Genomic DNA, 20251 nt, shown 5'->3' on the forward strand with positions numbered 1-20251 from the left:
CCTCTCCCTACAGCCACCGGCTTGTTCACGTACACCATTAAAAGTTCCAGATTGTCCACAAAAGGTCTTTCCACCCTCTACTGCGTAAGTGCCCTTTGTCCTTACTGTGGCTTCTGCAAGAAGGCTGGAGAAATCCCCGACCTCACCATACATATTTGAGGGACATGACAATCCAGCCTTAATGGCTCTGGGATCCCCGACTTCACCCTGGGGTGAATCCCCCATGCTTAGTGCCTACCCGGGGTCTGCTATGTGTTCCATCCTTTGAAGTCCAATGGACGATGCCCGAGGGGCATCCCACAGTGACAACCATTTCCTGATCCTTAGCATCAGCCCAGCACAGGTCTAGATGCTCAGTGGACAACACAGGAGAAAACAAACCCTGCCCGCGATCCCCGCCCACCCCTCCCACTCATGGGGAAGGCAAAACTAGGCCACAAACGTTGCCAGAGACAGGCAGGCAGGGTTTTAGACTCAACTCCACTTCTGGGAGTTCATCCAAAACACACCACGGAAGTACAGAGATATTTAGGCACAAAGAAATACAAGTATTAATGATGGGGATAGAAAAAACTGATATGAACAAAAAGGAAATAATTAAGCCAAGTATGAGACCATTAGAAATGCTGACAACGTTTGTAATGGTATATGGAAATGCTCGGGAAACTATTATTAATTTTTGAACAGCAAAGTTAAATGCAAATGAGGTATGCTAATAATGACGTGCAAAAACCTCAGTCCTAGGAGGCAAAAGTCTTTTCCCTCACTCTTCCTCCTTCCCCGAACTTTCCAACCTTTTCCTGCCATGTGGATTTTACATTTCATAAGAAGAGGGAAAATGCAAATGAAAGGAAAAAAATAATTAACGGAGGCTAGAATATCTGTAAATGATTTCAAGAAAAGATGGGCTCTGGAGTGTGGGAAGGAAGGAGGGCAGGCACTCCAGGCTGAGAGAACACGCAGGGAAGGTAAGGAATGTGACCGTTGTGCAGATGTGTCACATGCACACCATACTGCAAGCCGCACGTCCATGGGGGATTCACCTGGAGCAGAGGCCTGGGCGCCCTGGGCTGCACTGCAGCTGCGCAGTGGCCCCTCCTGCACCCCGGCCCTGCCCTCTAGGCACCACACGCCCCAGCACTCCCCACAGTGCCCCACCACAGAGGCCAGGGAGGTTAACTGCCAGGTGACCCCATGCTCCTCCCCAGGCAGTGCCCACCTGGGGCCACCTTCCTCGTCAGGCCTCCAAAGGCATAAAAATTGGTATGAGTCCCACGTGATGGCAGGGACTTTTCTGTTTTTCTCATTCCAGGCCGAAGCCCACTTCAACAAAAAGACAGTCCCTGTGACTGGAAGTCAGCTCCCTCAAGATGCCAAAAATGCCAACGCTTCCCTAACTCTGTCCCACACGATGCTCAAGACGATTGTCACTTTCGCTGCGAGGCAGAGCTCCCTCAAGGTAAGTGTCACCCACAGGGCCCCTGGCACTGCCCTGCTCTTTGCTTACACCGAGACTGTCAACCTCTGAGAGCGAGTAGGTGGCAATGAAAGTGGGTTCTGCAGGTCCTTCCAGAGGTAAATACACGACTGCCACTGGATCCACATTGTCACTTCATCTTATGAGCGGGCCCTGGATTGTGTCAGCGGAAAGCAGAGGGTAGGGACATGGGATGGCAAACGTGCTCAGAGTGCTGTGTGCCAGGGACAGAGCTGGGTGTTTTCACATAGTTAATGTCATTTCATCCTCAAACAGCACTAGGATGTAGGTGTCTGTGTCCCCATCTCACAGATGACCAAGGTGAGAAAAAGAAGCTGCCAACAGTCACAGATCAAACAAGGGTGGTGGGTTATCTCTACCATATTTCCCCGAAAATAAGACCTACCCATAAATAAGCCTTAGTAGGATTTCTAAGCATTTGCACAATATAAGACCTACCCCAAAAGTAAGATCTAGTCATGGGCGTGGCTATGGAGCGTATCTGCACAACCCATGCATTTCGTCCCAGAGCAGTAAAAACGACGAGCAGCCCTTCCCATCTGCCCCATGAGGGCTCTATTGCTCAACATGAGAGATTGGGGCCAAAGGTTCTAAAGAAAATTGAGTCTCAAGAAATTCAGGATGAAATTCAGGGTTTGGAGAGTTATGATGATGTTCCAGAAGAAGACGACTTAACTACATTTGAATAAATGTAGATTGTTCTGCCATACTAAAAAAAAAAATAACACATCCCCTGAAAATAAGCGACAGGATGTCTTCTTGAGGAAAAATAAATATAAGACCCTGTCTTATTTTCAGGGAAACACGGTGTCTGTGAGGTATTAATTTGCCCTAGAAGTGGTAGAAGAAATAATGCAATAGTCACCGCAGCAGCAGTAGACTACTTTCTGCATGTGAGGTTCTGTTTGAAACAACCGACAGTGTATCTTTAAGAAGGTCACACAACGATCTAGCACAGAGCTGCCTTGCCACAAGAGCACAAAGAACAACAGGCTTCAAATGAGGCCCTTAGAAAAGTAAAATTGTACACGTTGCATGGCCACCATACTTCCAGGAAAGGAAACCGCACTGAGGAAATTGTTTGGAAATAGACCTTGTCTGTCATGGTCACATCAGCTGCACCAGCACCCACCTAGGGACCGACTGACACTGGAGGACCAATAGAGATTTGAATAGAGGATGTGAACCATGCATGAGAGTCTCACTCTGCAACATTTGCAGTTCTTCCTCTTCTCCCTCTAAATGGCAACTTCTTTCCAACAGAGAAGTAACATGGACGCAAGCATCACCAAAATCATCTACTCCCTCCAGCCCAGCAATGAAGTTCAAGCCACCTACTGGGTTAACATAAGAAAGAACGATGAGAGCTTTGCCACAGGGCAAACGGTGAGTGCTGAGAAATGCATCCCAACTGAGTGGCGAGGAGGAATAGCAAGAGCAGTGTTCAGGGTGATGGGCCCTTACCTAGACCCTGAGGTCCGCAGTGTCTGGGTGTCCCCAGGATGAAGGAGACCAGCCAGTCTGGTGGGCTCAGCCCCCAAGGGGAGAAGGGACTAAGCAGGTTGGCTTGGGAGGAGAAGGACGGGCACGCTTCCCCTGGTCCTGATATGGGACCCTGTTGGCCATCTCACCGGTTGACAAGTTCGCTGAGTAGCCAGATCAAGGCGTTATTTTTAACTCATGCTTGTTTTGCATTCATTCAGAGCTTAATCATCTCACATGTGGGCAAGATTTCAAAAGACAAACTGCTAGCAGACATCAAACTTGTGAGGTACTGTCTATAACTACATAATCCCCAGTCAACACTAAGAGACAATAAATATCAAGCCCGTTACAATTCCTGTGAGCACAGTAATGCATACGGCTCTGGGGAATTACCTGGATAATTACGGGGAAATCAGAAAGGAGTTTTAAACTCCCATGAAATAATTCATCTTACATTTGCCCTTTCTACCAAGTAGTTTCCAACTTATAAATGACTTTCTTTATGAAGCAACTAGCCTCATACTTAAACTCTACGCTTACATTGTGCTTATAAGAACCTAATATTTCTCTGTGCTTTGTTTCCTGACAGCTCGGAACACAGTGTGACACCCCCTGAAGCCGTAAGTTGATTAGCTTTCCAATATATGTATCTGTGATGTGTGAGAAAAAAATGTAATGCCAGCCACTGAGTATGACGGAGCCCGTGAAAAGGAAAAGGCGAGGAGACAGGTCCTCAGACAAGGCAGACCAGGCCCCTGGGCTCCACACCCAGCCTCTCGGGGAGCTCTTCAAACACAGCCACCCAGGCCCATGTGCTGCTCCACATTAAGCCACGGACCTGAGAAGGGCCTGGCATCCGTGCCTTTGTGGTGTCCTGGGTGGTCTGGTACACCACAAGCCTCGGGGTCCACTGGAAGGATGAAAACGAGATCTAGATTGTTAGGGTGGAAAGGCCAGTATGTGCTCACGGCACAGGCGGAGAGAGATTTCTCACGCAGAGGTTAAGATATATAAAAGTAGCTGGGTGTAGTGGCTCACGCCTGTCATCCAAGCACTCTGGAAGGCCAAGGCGGGAGGATCATTTGAGCTCAGGAGTTTGAGACCAGCCTGAGCAAGAGCGAGACCCTGTCTCTACTAAAAATCGAAAGAAATTAGCTGGACAAGTAAAAATATATAGAAAAAATTCGCCAGGCATGGTGGCACATGCCTGTAGTCCCAGCTACTCGGGAGGCTCAGGCAGCAGGATCGCATGAGCTCAGGAGTTGGAGGTTACTGTGAGCCAGGCTGACCCCACGGCACTCTAGCCCTGGGAACAAAGTGAGACTCTCTCTCAAAAAAAAAGATATACAAAAGAAAAAAGTTTACTTGATCCTTTCAGAGGAGGGAGAGATAAGGAGAGAGAGAGAGGGAGAAGGGAAAGCAGGGAGAAGAGAGCAGAGAGATGGTGGGGCATCCCAAAGCAATAGAACGGGGTGCCAGCATTGAGGCCAAGTGGCTGGCTGCTTTTATGGGGACAAAGAGAAAAAATAGTGATGGCTGTCAGTTGATAACAAAAGAGGCAATAGGTAGATAACAAAAATTTCAAGGATGTCAAAGTCCAAGACTTGGTTTCTTGCCTTTCCTTAGAGAAGGGATTATCACAGGAGATGCGACTCTGTCCATGAGATGTGGTTGAGGCTGTAGCTCCTTCTGCTGTTTACTCAGGAACTCTGTAAAAGCAGATTCTCAACAAACCATTTTGAAAGAGAGAGAGTTACATCTCTTTTCCATGCGTTCAGCTTTTTCAGAAGTTGCGCAAAACAGAACTCCTGCAGGGTACCTATTAGTGAGACAACTCACAGCATGGATCTTTAACAGTTCCTGGGGAAACTGTAGGACTAGGTATTGTCCTGTTACTTTTGCAAGGCCACCCCTTTCATTGGCTCACATCCGACATGGCTCACAGGAGTTTCTTAGAAACATCACCAGCTTCCCATAACATCAGCTCTCCTCTCCTGTCATTGGTTTTCAACCCATGTTCTACACGGAGTGAGCACATGGATTGCCCCAGGAGAGTGAAGGGAGAGCTCAGTGGCCAGGCTCCAGCATCAGTGACAGAAACTGATGAAACGTTCACCAACCAGCTCCATGGTTAAGATATTTGGTCTTGAGCATGTTCAGACCTTAAATCAGCAAATTTTACAGAGCTCCTCCTATGTGCCTGGCCCTGCAAATGCATCATGAGGTAGTAGCGAGGTGTCTAATGCCAGGAACTGGCATTCTGGTGTGTGGGACAAATGGGGACATATAAACACATAAAAAATAGGCAAAAATGGTGAGGAGTCTGGGAACAGCACGGTGCATTGAGGCACATAGTGGATACCCAGAGGGGAAAAACCTTACAACTTTACAACCTAAGGGTTTAGAACTTGGGTCCCATGTATCAGCCCTGAGAAAACGGGGAGTTGGCCCAGAGGCAGACTCTGCAGATCCTCACGAGCCCGGGGTTCCCGTCCTCTCGAATTTACGAGGCAGCTACGTGATATGCCAGGCTCTGTGCCCAGGGCAAACAACTTAGAAGGCATGATCCCTGACCTCCTATAACTGCCCACCTGACAGGGGACAGACACCTTTATGCAAATAGTTGTCAATTGAGCAAGAAGAAGACTGAGTAGAGAGAGCACCAAGTGGGAGACAGACAGTGGGCTTACTGAAAACATAACACCTGAACTCAGCCTTGAAAGAGGAGTAGGAGTTTATCACACAAAACAGAGTATGTCCCAAAAGAGGGAACCAAGTGGCCAAAGGGTAGGCAGCATGGACTCCTAGGCCTGCTGGGGAGGGACATGCAGGCAGAGGGAAGTAAACAGACCACCAACAGGGAGGACAAGATCTGGGAGAGCCCACCCCCACTGCAGAGGAGGCAGAGGAAGCAACAACCCAGCCTCCCTGTCCCTAGATCAGCATGTGTCCAGAGGGCACAGAGCTGTACCACTGTACCTATGCACATAATTGGAACCCAATCAACCCCTGCTCAAGGAGCCCCCTAAGGCAGCAAGACCTACCAAAGGGCCTTTGAAAACCCCCCAAAGATTTAGAGACCTGAAGGATAGACTGAGATCTACCTCCAAACCAGGCCAGGGACAGACTTTTTTACTGGAAAAAACACACACGGACAGAGGCCCTAAGACTGCTTCCCCCGACTGTGACAACTAGCTTGTGGACAACTAGATGATATTGATGAAAATGCTCCTCCCATCTCTTACAGTTAGATGAGTTGCAAGAGGTGATGGACAATATTCTGAAGCTGTTCTGGTCTGGCCTTACTGGTATGTAGAATTTAAAACCTGAACATCTAGAAGAGTCGGTGTCCCAGGAGAGGCACCAGGGCGTGGCCACACTATAGAGTGTGCCACATCACTGGGCACAAGGTCATCCTATCTGCAGCTGGATCACAGAGCACTCCCTGTCTTTGGATAGGGGCTTCAGCATGTTGAGATGGCAAAAATGAAAACCAAAGCAAAATGCCTCTTCTATAGCTCCTAAAAGAATCTAGTGCACTAGATGTCTTTGGGATCAATGTCATCATGATGCTTAAAGGAAACATGGACCCAGATCACTTGGGGTTCAATGTAGTGTAGATAACACCAAAAGAGGAGAGCCTAACCTGACTCTTTTGGTTTCTGAAAGTACTGAGGTGGTGCTTGCCTGCCTGTTACTTAGCATCCATATTGGGATATCTGCCAGGTTTCCACCTTGGTATTACACATTCACTAGTGTTCACGTTGGTTCTGGAGTCTTCTCTTCTTTGCTACCTCACTCTCCCCCCACAACAGACCTGGCGGGCAGGGGGGGGACGGGAGGGGGGCTATGTAGGTCTTTACTTAAATCACCCCACTGAATGGGCAGGGAAGAGATTTCTCCTAGAGCCATACACTGCCCAGAGATCCCTCCAGCAGACTACGGCTAAAGCAACCCAGTCCCAGTGATTGTCCTGTCAACTCACACCATAAAATGGTCCTTCCTTATTGCAGAACAACTTCAACAATGGAATATACCACCAGGAGTCATCCCAGACCTTCTAGCCAATTGCAAGGTTATGGTACTTAAATCGGTAAGAGAGAGAAACACAGGTATTTTCCTTTTGCTAACGCCCACTCCGTGCTTGGATCTTCAGAGAAATCAACAGGGCCAGTGAGGCTGGGCTTCACGGTGCGTTCCTGTAGCCCTGTCAGCTCCATCCACACTCCCCACAATCCCCTCATCAGAATTGCTGCCCATTGTCCTTTCTGTTGCCGTACAAGTCCCAACACTAAGTCACCCTTGATCATAAGTAATCAGACAGCCTGTTCCATCGTCCCCAACAGGACCCTCACACTTACCTGAATACATCTCAGGCGTTTCCTCAGAATCGGCCCCACTCCATACACCCACTCATCCTCACTGTCACCTTCGGCCTTGCTGGAGCTTCTTGTTCCCTGCCACCATGACTCACATCTTTCTTCCCGTCTGTCTAATCCTGAACCCAGAATCAATTGGAGGGAGAACATGCTTCCTGAAAAACAGCTAAAATAATGGGATGTTTATTCCACTTTGTCACAAATAGAAGGTTAAATGATGAGGATTAATCTAGGGAAGATACATGAGACATTAAAGAATTTTAAAATCTCCCCAACCCTTAGATGCTCCATTCTTCATCAATCTGCTTAATGAGACCGAAATATGACCAAGAAAATGTCAACTTTCATTTTGGCTCAAACCTCAGAAGTTATACATTCCTATTTTTACTTAACCCCCAAATTTCCTCATGCCTGTGGCCAAATCAATTCCTAGAGTGCAGAGGGTGGTAAGTCAGCAGCTGCCTCCGTGTGAGCTTTCTGCCCTCAGCTCTTACACTCTGTAACTACCAGAGGCCTTGGGCACGTCACTTGCCACCCCCAGCTCGGCCTTGAGTCGAGGGGTCTGATGAGATGAATGCCACCTGTGGTGCAGCTACAGGTGACAGAAAGCCCCGCCAAAACCAGCTTAAGCAATGATAAAAATTTTAGGAACTGAACATCCAGGGATGGGGTCAGCTTCAGAAGCGGCTTCGTCCAGGCTCTAAACTGTGACGCCAGAATCAAGCTCTTCGCTCTACTATTTCTGGATGGGCTCTGTTGTGCCTCCACATGGAAGCCCTCCCTCAAGGAGCTTCACTCTCTACTTCCTTCCCTGACAGTTCAAACAACAATCACCTAGAATTCATCTCTGGGACTCCCACTCGCCTGCTTTGCTCCATCTCCCCATCCCCGAAGCAGACGCTGCAATCAGGGGGCAGAGTGCAATGGTTGGCTCAGACTGGCCCTGCAGCCAGCTGATGTATTTAAGTGCATAATTGTCTTTTCTTTCTCCACAGACGGATCTTCAGGCAGCAAAATAAACCCAGCGTCTCTGAAGCCAGGCAATGCTCCACAATGAAAGCAGAAACACTGTGCAATACTTTAATATGAAATTTTATGCAGAGGATATCCTTATGATTAAAGAGCCAAGTAGAGTTAGTATTCTTTAAATGTCAATTATCCTTTGGAATTTCAGCAAGTACCTTGAATTGACAAGTGCAAGAAAGGCAAAAACTCAGGGATTTTTGACAGTTTTAAAAATACCTCTTTAATAAATAACCTGTTTTCATGCAAAAAAAAAGGACTCACTTGTCTTCAATTCCTGCAAATAGGAATTTCTTCCTAAGTTCATGACTAGTAAAAGTATTTCCTTTGGGACATAATAATTAATATCAATGATGAGGCAACAAAGCTCACTATTATCTAGTGTGCTAGAGGACAATTAATTAACAACAATTAAGACTGTCTTCCCCTGTCTCTGCTATTCCCCTCGCCAACTCCAAATGCTTTCATTTGCATGTTGGCCCAATGTGAAAATCATACAGGAGTTAGAATCCAACTTTTCCATGGTAATAATATGTGTAGAGTTTGTTGTTTAAGTACCTGTCTGGGTGTATAGCTAGGAGTGGAATGGCTATGTGATCTGTTCATTCTGTGTTTAATGTTTTGAAGAATAGCCAACCCGTTTCCTATAGTAACTGAACAATTTTTACATTGCCTCCAGCAATGCATGAGAGTTCTGATTTTTCCATATCCTAACCAGTGGCTGGAAGGTGTTTAAGTAGGTAGGGTATGTGTTTTATAAAGCGTACCCTGGGTGCCAGGTGGAGAATGGATGATAGGTGGCAAGGGCAGAAGCAGAAAGCCCAGTTGCCGTGGTGAGTGACAACGGTGACTTGCTCTGGGATGGTGATGGAGAGGAATACATAGACAGGAGAGATGCCTTGAGGCAGAATCCACAGGGCTTGGTCTGTTGGTGACAGTGGGACAGGCATCGAGAATGATTCCTAGAAAGGAAAGGTGGGTGGATGGTACTACTTACCACGGTGGGACTGACTGTGCAAGGTACTGGCCTGACTATTCACAGGTCACAGTGAATAGTCACTAGTACGGACTATTCACAATAGGCAAAGGTGTAAACAACTCAAATGTCCATCTATGGATGAATGGATAAACAAATGTGTTACACATTGCAATATTATTCAGCCAGAGAAATTCATGAAGTACTGAATAAATGCTATAATGTGGACTGAATCTTGAAAACATTATGCCAAATGAAAGAAGCAAGACAGGCCGGGCGCGGTGGCTCACGCCTGTAATCCTAGCGCTCTGGGAGGCCAACGCGGGTGGATTGCTCAAGGTCAGGAGTTTGAAACCAGCCTGAGCAAGAGACTTCGTGTCTACTATTATTAGAAAGAAAATTAATTGGCCAACTAAAACACAAAGAAAAAATTAGCCGGGCATGGTGGCACATGCTTGTAGTCCCAGCTACTCGGGAGGCTGAGGCAGAAGGATCAGTTAAGGAGTAAGACTCTGTCTCAAAAAAAAAAGAAAAAATTAGCTGGGCATGGTGGCACATGCCTGAAGTCCCAGGTACTCAGGAGGCAGAGGCAGAAGGATTGCTTGAGCCCAGGAGTTTAAGGTTGCTGTGAGCTAGGCTGATGCCATGGCACTCTAGCTCGGGAACACAGTGATACTCTGTGTCTCAAAAAAAAGAAAGAAATATTTGGAACTAGATAGAGGAGGTGGTTGCACAACACTGTGAAAGTAATAAATGCTACTGAATTATTGTTTCCTTTAGAATGGTTAATTTTATGAGAATTTTACCTCCATTTATAAAACAAAAAAAACCTTCCAACCCAGAGTAGCACCAAGTATACCTAGCACCCAGATGTTGGTTTCTAACACCATTCTTTTAAATGCTTCCTTGGAGAAATGTTTCATTCCAGGACTAGACAGGAAATATAAAAGATGACCCCAGAACATCTTATAGCCCCTCAAAGTAAGGAGGTGCTTTAAAAAAAAATAATAAAATCACAAGGATGGATGTATTTCAAAGGGACATAGGGCCAACTGACAGAGCTCCCAGAGGCCAAGGTTGGAACAATTTGACCAACAAAATAAAGCAGTATTGGATTATAACCCAAAGTATAAAATAAATATTCAGCAGTCTCTACTGATATAGATGGGTTTTTTTTTAAATTTATTTTTTATTGAGACAGAGTCTTGCTTTGTTGCCCAGGGTAGAGTGAGTGCCGTGGCATCAGCCTGGCTCATAGCAACCTCAAATTCTTGGGCTCAAGCGATCCTTCTGCCTCAGCCTCACCAGTAGCTGGGACTACAGGCATGTGCCACCACACCCAGCTAATTTTATATATATATATATATATATATATACATACACACACACACACATATATTTAGTTGTGCTTCTAATTTCTATTTTTATAGTATATTTATATTATATTATATTTATATTTTTTATAGTAGAGACAGGGTCTCACTCGATCCTCCCGCCTCAGCCTCCCAGAATGCTAGGATTACAGGCATGAGCCACCACACCCGGCCTCATATAAACTTTTTAAAGACATAAGTGATGGAGTTAATCTTTACCTGTAAGTTTTGAATTTATATTATTTCATTCAATAGACAAAACCATGTTTTTCCTACAAATAGTTTTGTATTGGGGGGATGTAAAGGAAAGCAGAGTGTTTTATCATGGTTTCTGCTTCAGTGACTTTATTGACAGAACAAATTAAAAGTCAACTCTTGCCAGGGGGAAAAAAAAATATAGGTCCATGAGGCAAATCTTCAGGTAAAATACATAGAATAAAGTGAGGCAATAGTCAGCTGAGTCTATGGCATAAAATGAAAACGTCAGAAAGATCTAGAGTGGTTCTTCCCAAACAGCTCTCCCTACCTTCCTCTCCTTACCTCCTGGGTTCCAGGGGAGAAAACCAAAGAGGTAGCAGTGTCCGCAGCAGGAATTGGGTCAGGAAACACTTAACTCAAAAGGCCATAGGGAAAACCCCAGAAACACTAACCAATGTTGGGGGCTGATTCTGGTGTTATGCCTTATACTAATCGTTCACTATAGTCTGTAATGTACATGTCCTGCCTGACACAGCAGTAGTCAGCATTTTCTTCAGACACGGTTGCTGCCTTGTGACTTGATAAGAGGCCTGAGTTGTTGCACATAAGCAAATGCTCCTAACTCCCACACGGAGGGCCCCCGTGGTGGGAGTCTGGAGGCCACGAGAACAAGAACAAGAAGAACTCTCCCAAGAACTGGTCCCCGTTTGATGGTTGGTAGTCAATCACGGGTAAGACTCCCCATGGTGGGGGCGACCTAAGACAGGCACAACCGTGGGGGCCAGGGAGGAGCTGCTGCCTGGGATTGAGACCAAGAAGTACTTCAAATGGCTGCATTGTTTTATGTTGCCTATCTCGGCCTTGGCTTTTGAGCTCTCTCCGGCACCTTAACTTTAGTAACCGTTTGAGGTCTGAGAACATGGGAAATTGTTCCCTTTTGAAACAACTCCGGAATTGACTGACATCGCTGCTATGCTCAGATGCTCACATACAAGGAACTAACCTTGGGTCTGAGGGGTATAAAAATAAAGCAACCAGGCCGGGCGCGGTGGCTCACGCCTGTAATCCTAGCTCTCTGGGAGGCCGAGGCGGGCGGATTGCTCAAGGTCAGGAGTTCAAAAACCAGCCTGAGCAAGAGCGAGACCCCGTCTCTACTATAAATAGAAAGAAATTAATTGGCCAACTGATATGTATATAAAAAATTAGCCGGGCATGGTGGCGCATGCCTGTAGTCCCAGCTACTCGGGAGGCCGAGGCAGTAGGATCGCTCGAGCCCAGGAGTTTGAGGTTGCTGTGAGCTAGGCTGACGCCACGGCACTCACTCTAGCCTGGACAACAAAGTGAGACTCTGTCTCAAAAAAATAAAAATAAAAATAAAGCAACCAGTGCATTGGTCACTAGAGTCATTGTCATGTCCTTGTGCGACTATGTCGTTATTTTATGTTCTGTGTTCATCCCCCGTCCTGTAATCGGGCCACGTAAACTTAACTCAAAGGCCATAGGGAAAACCCCAGAAACACTAACCAAGGTAAAAGTGAAAAAGAGACCAAGGAGCCACTTGAGGTAAATTAATGATTATAAAAGCTGTTTATGTTTATGTAGCAGCATTTTCCATTTGACATAAAGTTGCTTCACCACTTGCAGCTTATTTTCACAGCTTCAGTACATCTTTCATTAGTGACCAGTAATATCTGCTTTTCTGCTGAGAAGGAGTGCTCAGGTCAACTCTAAGGCCATCCACTCAGGTCAGCAATTTGCTGAGAAGTCCTTCAGGGTGGTCCTGCAGAGAACACGTCCTCTGAGTGTCTGAGAGCTGGCGGAGGTGATCTGAAAGGAAACCGGTCAGAAGAAGGCAAGGTAACCAGTACTATACCACAGGGACTTAATACAGAGCCTCTAGAGAAGAAGTCACTAAAAGAAATCTGATAGAGGTGACAGGCCAGCAGAGACTGCATGCTCCTATATGTCCCCCATTCTAGGAAGAAGAGATGTCTCATGGAATAGTAATGCATATAATGTAAGAAGTCAAAAATAGCTCAGTCCCAAACAGCCACAACTCCCTTTTCTCCAGGAAGATGGCTCCTCCCCAGCTCTATCCATAAGGTTCAGGTATGAGCTGCCCATCAAAGACCCTGCCCTTCTAACCCCAAGTCAAATCCTTCCTTAGGGTATTTAAGGTGAAAATTTGGTGAGAAAGGTTTTCTTTCCTCTCTAATTGACAGCTGAAAGGATCCTAAAGTTACCAATGATCACATTTCTTACCATGATAACAATTCCATCCATTAGTAAATATTTACTGAGTGCTTATTACGTACCAGGAATTGCCCTAGGTGCTGGAGATCCAGAGAGAAACAAAACAAATATTTCTCCTTCCCTCAAAGGAGCTTCAGAAGACAAATAATAAATATGTAAACAAAGATGACTCCAGATACTGGAAAGTGCAGTGAAGATAAAATGGTAATGTGTAAACAATGATGAGAGTAAGGCAGGGAAAGCTGCTTCAAAACTATAATGACCAGGGAAGGCCTCTCTGAGAAGGTGACATTTGAGAGAACCTGAAGATTAAAAAGGCAGCAGCCAAACACAGATCAAGAGCCTCCAAAAAAGAACAGCATGTGCAAAGTCCCTGAGAGTAGGATCAGCCCTGAGGGGCAAAAAGGAGGCCACTAAGGCTAAAGGAGCAAGAGTAAGAAGGGCAAAGGTACCTGGGACAATCACATAGGGCCCTGGACACTCTGCAGTTCATGCTGCAATGAGAAGCCACTGGAGGGCATAAGGAGAGGAGTGAGTGATCTGATTTAGAAAGGTCACACTGACTGCTATGGGGCAGACAGAATAAAGGAAAGCAAGAATGGAAGCAGAGAATGTGAAGCTTCTGGAATTCTCAAGTACTGCTCATATAAAATGGTACAATCACTTTGGCTATTTTTATTCTACATACTCTATAATCCAGCAATTCCAAGCCATATACCCAATAGAAATGAATATATATGTGCACTAAAACATATGTACAAGAATATTCATAGCAATATTATTCATAATAGCTCCAAACTGGAAACCGAAATGGCCATCAACAGTAAAATGCACAAATAAATTGTGGTATATTCATATAATATAGATAAATATAATCACGGATGAATCACACAACATAAAGTTGAGGGAAAGAAGGCAGGCACCAAAAATATATAATGTATGATTCAATTTTATATCAAGAACAGGCAAAACTAAAGTATGGTGTTAGAAATCAGGAGAGTAGTTAACTTTGAGATGTAGGGCAACAGAGTGGAAAGAACATAAGAGTAGGTTTCTGAGATTCTAAAAATATTTGATCTCTTGATCTGGGTGATAGTTACATGGATAGGGTTACTTTGTGACAATTCATCAAATAGTAGACTTATGACATTGGTAATTTTCTACATTTATAATATATGTCAATAAAATAATTCATATTAAATATATAGAAGCAGAAGACTAGGGAAGAAGCAGCTACAATCTCCCAGGAAAGAAATGATAGTGGCTTAGAGATAGAATGAAATGGTCAGATTCAAGATAAATTCCACAGAGAGAAATCAAAACAGAGAGCCTACTGATACAGGAAAGTGAGTAGCTAGAAGTTTCTTCTGTTTTTGGCTTGAGCAACTGAGTGGTGCCATTTCCTCAGGTGGGGAAGGAAGGCTTGAGAAGAACCCTTCCAGGACAGGAGAAAAGATAAGAAAAACAATAAGGCATTAGTTGGAAGCAGTATAAAATCCAATCCAAAGTGCCCTTCCATTGTACAGGTTAAGAAGAGATTTTTTCCCCCTGGATGTTCCTTGCCAAGAGATTTTTATTTTACTAAAAAATTTCTCTAGGAAAAAACTTTCCCCCAAATTATCCAAACCAACACTCACTTCACAGGGCAAGCCAAAAGCCCAAAAGGACACTCTACCTTCACCAGCACATAGTCCCCAGGCTGGGCTCTGACCCTGAGCCCAGGGTTAGTGACATCCTCCATCTCTGCATCAGGGAAGATCACCTTAAGGTTTCCATCATTCCGGCCACACAAGTCATTGGAAGAGCGTTTACTGAGCTGCAGAAAGAAAAGAGTTTTATGAATTTGTGACAATCATAAGTTTCTAGAGGGAAAAAATTGTGCCTGCTCTGTCTCAGACCCGCAGAACATTCCTTAACCAAGAAATCATTGAAGACTTAATGTTCACTGCTGCTTCACCAACAAAGGCAGTGGCTGGTACACAACACAAACTCTATAAAGTTTTGCTGACTATATTTTAATGAATCAATGAGTCTTTGCAGAATTGCCTTCTATAGGAATGGACCTCCAACTGGCCTAAAGCCAGGGACCTTTGAGTGATGCACTTGGCAAAATGACTTTCACTTCATCCAGTCTCCCAGTAATCACTCAAGAATGTCCTAGAGATGTTTGGCCTGGATTACTTGCCCCTACTGAATAGACAGTCTTGAAGTCAGAGTCTCCATCATTACATGTTGAAGACAGGGTCAGAAGGATAATAAATCTACTATGATAGGATTAACTTCTAGAATATACATGAGTCTTTCTCTTCCAGCCATGATACAATGACAAGAACCAAATTTACCATCCAGTGATGTGGCCTGATTACAGGACGGGGAACTCAGGAGTTCAAGACCTGCCTGAGCAAGAGAGAAACCCGTCTCTGCTGAAAATAGAAAAATTAGGCCACATGCTATGGCTTACGCCTGTAATCCTAACACTCTGGGAGGCCAAGGCGGGCGGATTGCTCAAGGTCAGGAGTTCAAAACCAGCCTAAGCAAGAGTGACACCCCATCTCTACTATAAATAAATAGAAAGAAATTAATTGGCCAACTAAAATCATACAGAAAAAATTAGCCGGGCATGGTGGCACATGCCTGTAGTTCCGGCTACGAGGGAGGCTGAGACAGAAAGATTGCTTGAGCCCAGGAATTTGAGGTTGCTGTGAGCTAGGCTGACGCCACGGCACTCTAGCCAGGGCAATAGAGTGAGACTCTATCTCAAAAAAAAAAAAAAAATCACAAGACATGCCCAGAGGCAGAAAAATGTGACCCATAATCAGAAAAAAAGTCAGTAATAGAAACAGCTCAAGAAATAAGTGATGAAATTAGCACACAATGACATTAAACCAGCTATTACAACTAAGTTCAAACATGAAACTAAGTTTCAAAAAAAAAAAAACACCAAAAACCAAGGGTATAATAGTGAGGAAAGAAGTAGAATATTTAAAAAAGGAACTATATGTACCTTGTAGAGATGAAAAATATAATATCTAGAAAATTCAGAAGGTGATAGATTAGATACCACCAAAGAAAATAATAGTGAAACTGAAGACAGGACAATAGAAACTATCCAAAATGAAGCACAAATATAAAAAAGAAATATTAAATCATTAAATATGAAATGTCCAATTTCAAATCAGAAGTATAGTTTATTATACCTTAAACAAAGAAGCAGTACAATTAATCAAAGTACGCGCCTAAACTATTGACAGTTTTGCCATCTTAATGGTAGCTTATTTATGCCAGCAGAAAAGCCTAGAAAGCAAGTGGCCATGAAATCACGAAAAGCATTTCCCACAGCTTGGTTAGAATTGAATATTTTTCCTTGCAAGAAGTGGTCCAGGCTGGGTGTGGTGGCTCACACCTGTAATCCTAGCACTCTGGGAGGCTGAGGCAGGTGGATTGTTTGAGCTCAGGAGTTTGAGACAAGCTTGAGCAAGAGCAAGACCCCGTCTCTACTAAAAAAATAGAAAGAAATTAATTGGCCAACTAAAAATATATAGAAAAAATTAGCCAGGCATGGTGGTACATGCCTGTAGTCCCAGCTACTTGGGAGGCTGAGGCAGGAGGATCGCCTGAGCCCAGGAGTTTGAGGTTGCTGTGAGCTAGGCTGACGCCACGACACTCTAGCACAGGCAACAGAGCAAAACTCTGTCTCAAAAAATATCACCAAGACAGAACTTCTCAAATCATCAAAGTACTATGCAATCATTAGACACATGCTTCCCAAACACTTTGTTGGTATTTTGAACTGTCTGTACTGTGTTGGTTCCACAACAGAAATCGTATTTGAAAATAACAAGAACTTTTGACTTATCCATGGCTTCACAAAAATTGCTCTAAAAAAAAATTTTTCAAAGATAATCACAAGCCAAACGTGTTTGCAAGACTGAGGACGTACCTTCACAATAAACATAAAACCAGAAGTAACAAAGTGAAATGTCAGAGATGTCAACTCTCAAACTTAGTACTTAAGGAAATCAGATATTTCATACTTAATAACCTAGATACAAAGAACAATGTCAGTGACCTCTAAGACACTATAAACTACATATGTGCAAGTACATATGTGGAGTACAGAAAGAGATGATAAATGGTGGTCATGGGTGGGAGGAAGAAGGAGCATTACAGAATATAAGATAAACATATCTTATATTCTGAACACTAAAGACTAATTTAAAAATCTTAAAAGTAGTCACAGAGACCTTCCCTATAATAGAAAAATTCCAGGCCGGGCGCGGTGGCTCACGCCTGTAATCCTAGCTCTCTGGGAGGCCGAGGCGGGCGGATTGCTCGAGGTCAGGAGTTCAAAACCAGCCTGAGCAAGAGCGAGACCCCGTCTCTACTATAAATAGAAAGAAACTAATTGGCCAACTAATATATATAGAAAAAAAAAAATTAGCCGGGCATAGTGGCACATGCCTGTAGTCCCAGCTACTTGGGAGGCTGAGACAGGAGGATCGCTTGAGCCCAGGAGTTTGAGGTTGCTGTGAGCTAGGCTGACGCCACGGCACTCACTCTAGCCTGGGCAACAAAGCGAGACTCTGTCTCAAAAAAAAAAAAAAAAAAAAACCCAAAAACAAAAAAAAACAAAGAAAAACAAAAACAAAAACAAAAACAAAAAAAAAAAAAGGCCGGGCGCTGTGGCTCACGCCTGTAATCCTAGCTCTTGGGAGGCCGAGGCGGGCGGATTGCTCAAGGTCAGGAGTTCAAAACCAGCCTGAGCAAGAGCGAGACCCCGTCTCTACTATAAAAATAGAAAGAAATTAATTGGCCAAATGATATATATATAAAAAAATTAGCCGGGCATGGTGGCGCATGCCTGTAGTCCCAGCTACCCGGGAGGCTGAGGCAGAAGGATCGCTTGAGCCCAGGAGTTTGAGGTTGCTGTGAGCTAGGCTGACGCCACGGCACTCACTCTAGCCTGGGCAACAAAGCGAGACTCTGTCTCAAAAAAAAAAAAAAAAAAAAAAAAAAAAAGAAAAATTCCAATGACAGAGCATTTCTCATCAGAAACCATGAAGGAAGTGGCACAACATTTTTCAAGTGCTAAAAGAAAAGAATTAACAACCCAGAATCCTATAGCCAGCAAAAATATCCTTCAGGAATGAAGTGGCAATAAAGACATTCTAAGATGAAGGAAAACTAACAGAATCAGGAAGTTCTCTAAACAAAAAGGAAACAACAAAAGAAGAAAACTTGGAACATTACAAAGAAAGAAAAATCACAATTAAATGACCATCTACATAGAAAATTCTAGACCAGGCTCAGTTAGTGGCTCACACCTGTAATCCTAGCACTCTGGGAGGCTGAAGCGGGAGGATTGCTTGAGGTCAGGAGTTTGAGAATAGCCTGAGCAACAGCAAGACCCCGTCTCTACTAAAAATAGAAAATTGCCTACAGTCCCAGCTATTCAGGAGGCTGAGAAAGGAGGATCACTTGAGGCAGGAATGTGAGGTTCCAGTGAGTTATGATACCACTGCACTCTAGCTAGGGCAACAGAGTAAGACCCTATCTCAAAAAAGAAAAAAGAAAAACCTCCTAGTACTATTAAATGAGTTCAACAATGTCACAGAATATAAGATAAACATATAAAATCAATTGTATTTCTTTCTCTTTTTTTGGGACAGAGGCTCACTCTGTTGCCTGGCTAGAGTGCCCTAGCGTCAGCCTAGCTCACAGCAACCTCAATCTCCTGGGCTCAAGCGATCCTTCTGCCTCAGCCTCCCAAGTAGCTGGGACTATAGGCATGCACCACCATGCCCAGCTAATTTTTTTTTTTTTTTTTTTTTTTTTTTGAGACAGAGTCTCACTTTGTTGCCCAGGCTAGAGTGAGTGCCGTGGCGTCAGCCTGGCTCACAGCAACCTCAATCTCCGGGGCTCAGCGATCCTACTGCCTCAGCCTCCCAAGTAGCTGGGACTACAGGCATGCGCCACCATGCCCGGCTAATTTTTTGTATATATATTTTTTAGTTGGTCAATTAATTTATTTCTATTTTTGGTAGAGACGGGGTCTCGCTCAGGCTGGTTTCGAACTCCTGACCTTGAGCAATCCGCCCGCCTCGGCCTCCCAAAGTGCTAGGATTACAGGCGTGAGCCACCGCGCTGGGCCTCCCAGCTAATTTTTTATATATATTTTTAGTTGTCCAGCTAATTTCTTTCTATTTTTAGTAGAGACGGGGTCTCGCTCTTGCTCAGGCTGGTCTCAAACTCCTGAGCTCAAACGATCCTCTGACCCTGGCCTCCCAGAGTGCTAGGATTATAGGCGTGAGCCACCACACCTGGCCTCAATTGTATTTCTAGAAGAGCAATGAACATTTGGAAACCAAAATTAAAAATACAATACCATTTATAATAGCTCCAAAAAGAAAATGTTGAATAAAATGCTTAGGTGTAAATCTAACAAAATATATATAGGACTTATAATGCTGAAAACAACAAAAACTTTTGTTAAAAACATCAAAGATCTAAATAAAGGATAGACATACTGTGTTCTAAAAAATAATGTCTATACATAGACACACACATACACGCATGCACACATGTATGGCCTTACCCCTTCTACCAGCACCAGCTGGGTACAACCCACAGAGGTCTTGTTGGCTTTTGATGCTTCTTCTCGGAAGACTGTAATAAGTTCCTCCAAACGCCTTAATTTTACCTCTTCCGGGACATCATCCTTCAGCCTGTGATATGCTCGTGTCTTCTATTAAAAAAAGGGGAGATGGAAGTCACTAAGGACTTGCAGAATCCATTCCTAACACACAGAGAGAGAACATGTTCATTCTACCTACAAGTTACAGACACATATACGGAAACCCAAGCCAGACAGTTCTCTGGCTCTGGGAGCATTCCAAGAGAAAAATATAGTGGAGTCACATTTTTGCAAGGGTTAAATTCTAAATTTAGCACATGAAAATCATAGGCTCAAAATTACTCTTGATATTTGCCCTAAGGATACACTTGTACATTTGCTAAATGACTCATACCAGGTTACTCAGCAGCACTATTTATAAGGACACAAGAT

The 20251-nt window shown here is 44.2% G+C and overlaps 2 protein-coding genes across 2 annotated transcripts in view; one reads left to right on the forward strand and one right to left on the reverse strand.

Moving 5' to 3' along the window:
* On the forward strand, positions 1 to 7047 carry LOC105865782 (vomeromodulin-like). The gene is made up of 6 exons (XM_075993406.1): positions 1 to 84; positions 1313 to 1459; positions 2762 to 2884; positions 3202 to 3269; positions 3573 to 3603; positions 6997 to 7047. The coding sequence occupies exons 2-6, from the start codon at positions 1412 to 1414 to the stop codon at positions 7045 to 7047; spliced, it is 321 nt and encodes a 106-aa protein (XP_075849521.1). The 5' UTR covers positions 1 to 84; positions 1313 to 1411.
* Positions 7048 to 12500: 5453 nt separating this feature from the next.
* CDK5RAP1 (CDK5RAP1 mitochondrial tRNA methylthiotransferase) overlaps positions 12501 to 20251 on the reverse strand; it is a 38319-nt gene continuing 30568 nt past the window's right edge. Inside the window, 3 exon segments of the mRNA XM_020281747.2 lie at positions 12501 to 12759; positions 14861 to 15001; positions 19781 to 19930. Coding sequence (XP_020137336.2) covers positions 12679 to 12759; positions 14861 to 15001; positions 19781 to 19930 — 372 coding nt within the window. The 3' untranslated portion in view covers positions 12501 to 12678.

This window comes from Microcebus murinus, chromosome 16 (assembly GCF_040939455.1).
Source record: "Microcebus murinus isolate Inina chromosome 16, M.murinus_Inina_mat1.0, whole genome shotgun sequence".
Taxonomy (NCBI): Eukaryota; Metazoa; Chordata; class Mammalia; order Primates; family Cheirogaleidae; genus Microcebus; species Microcebus murinus.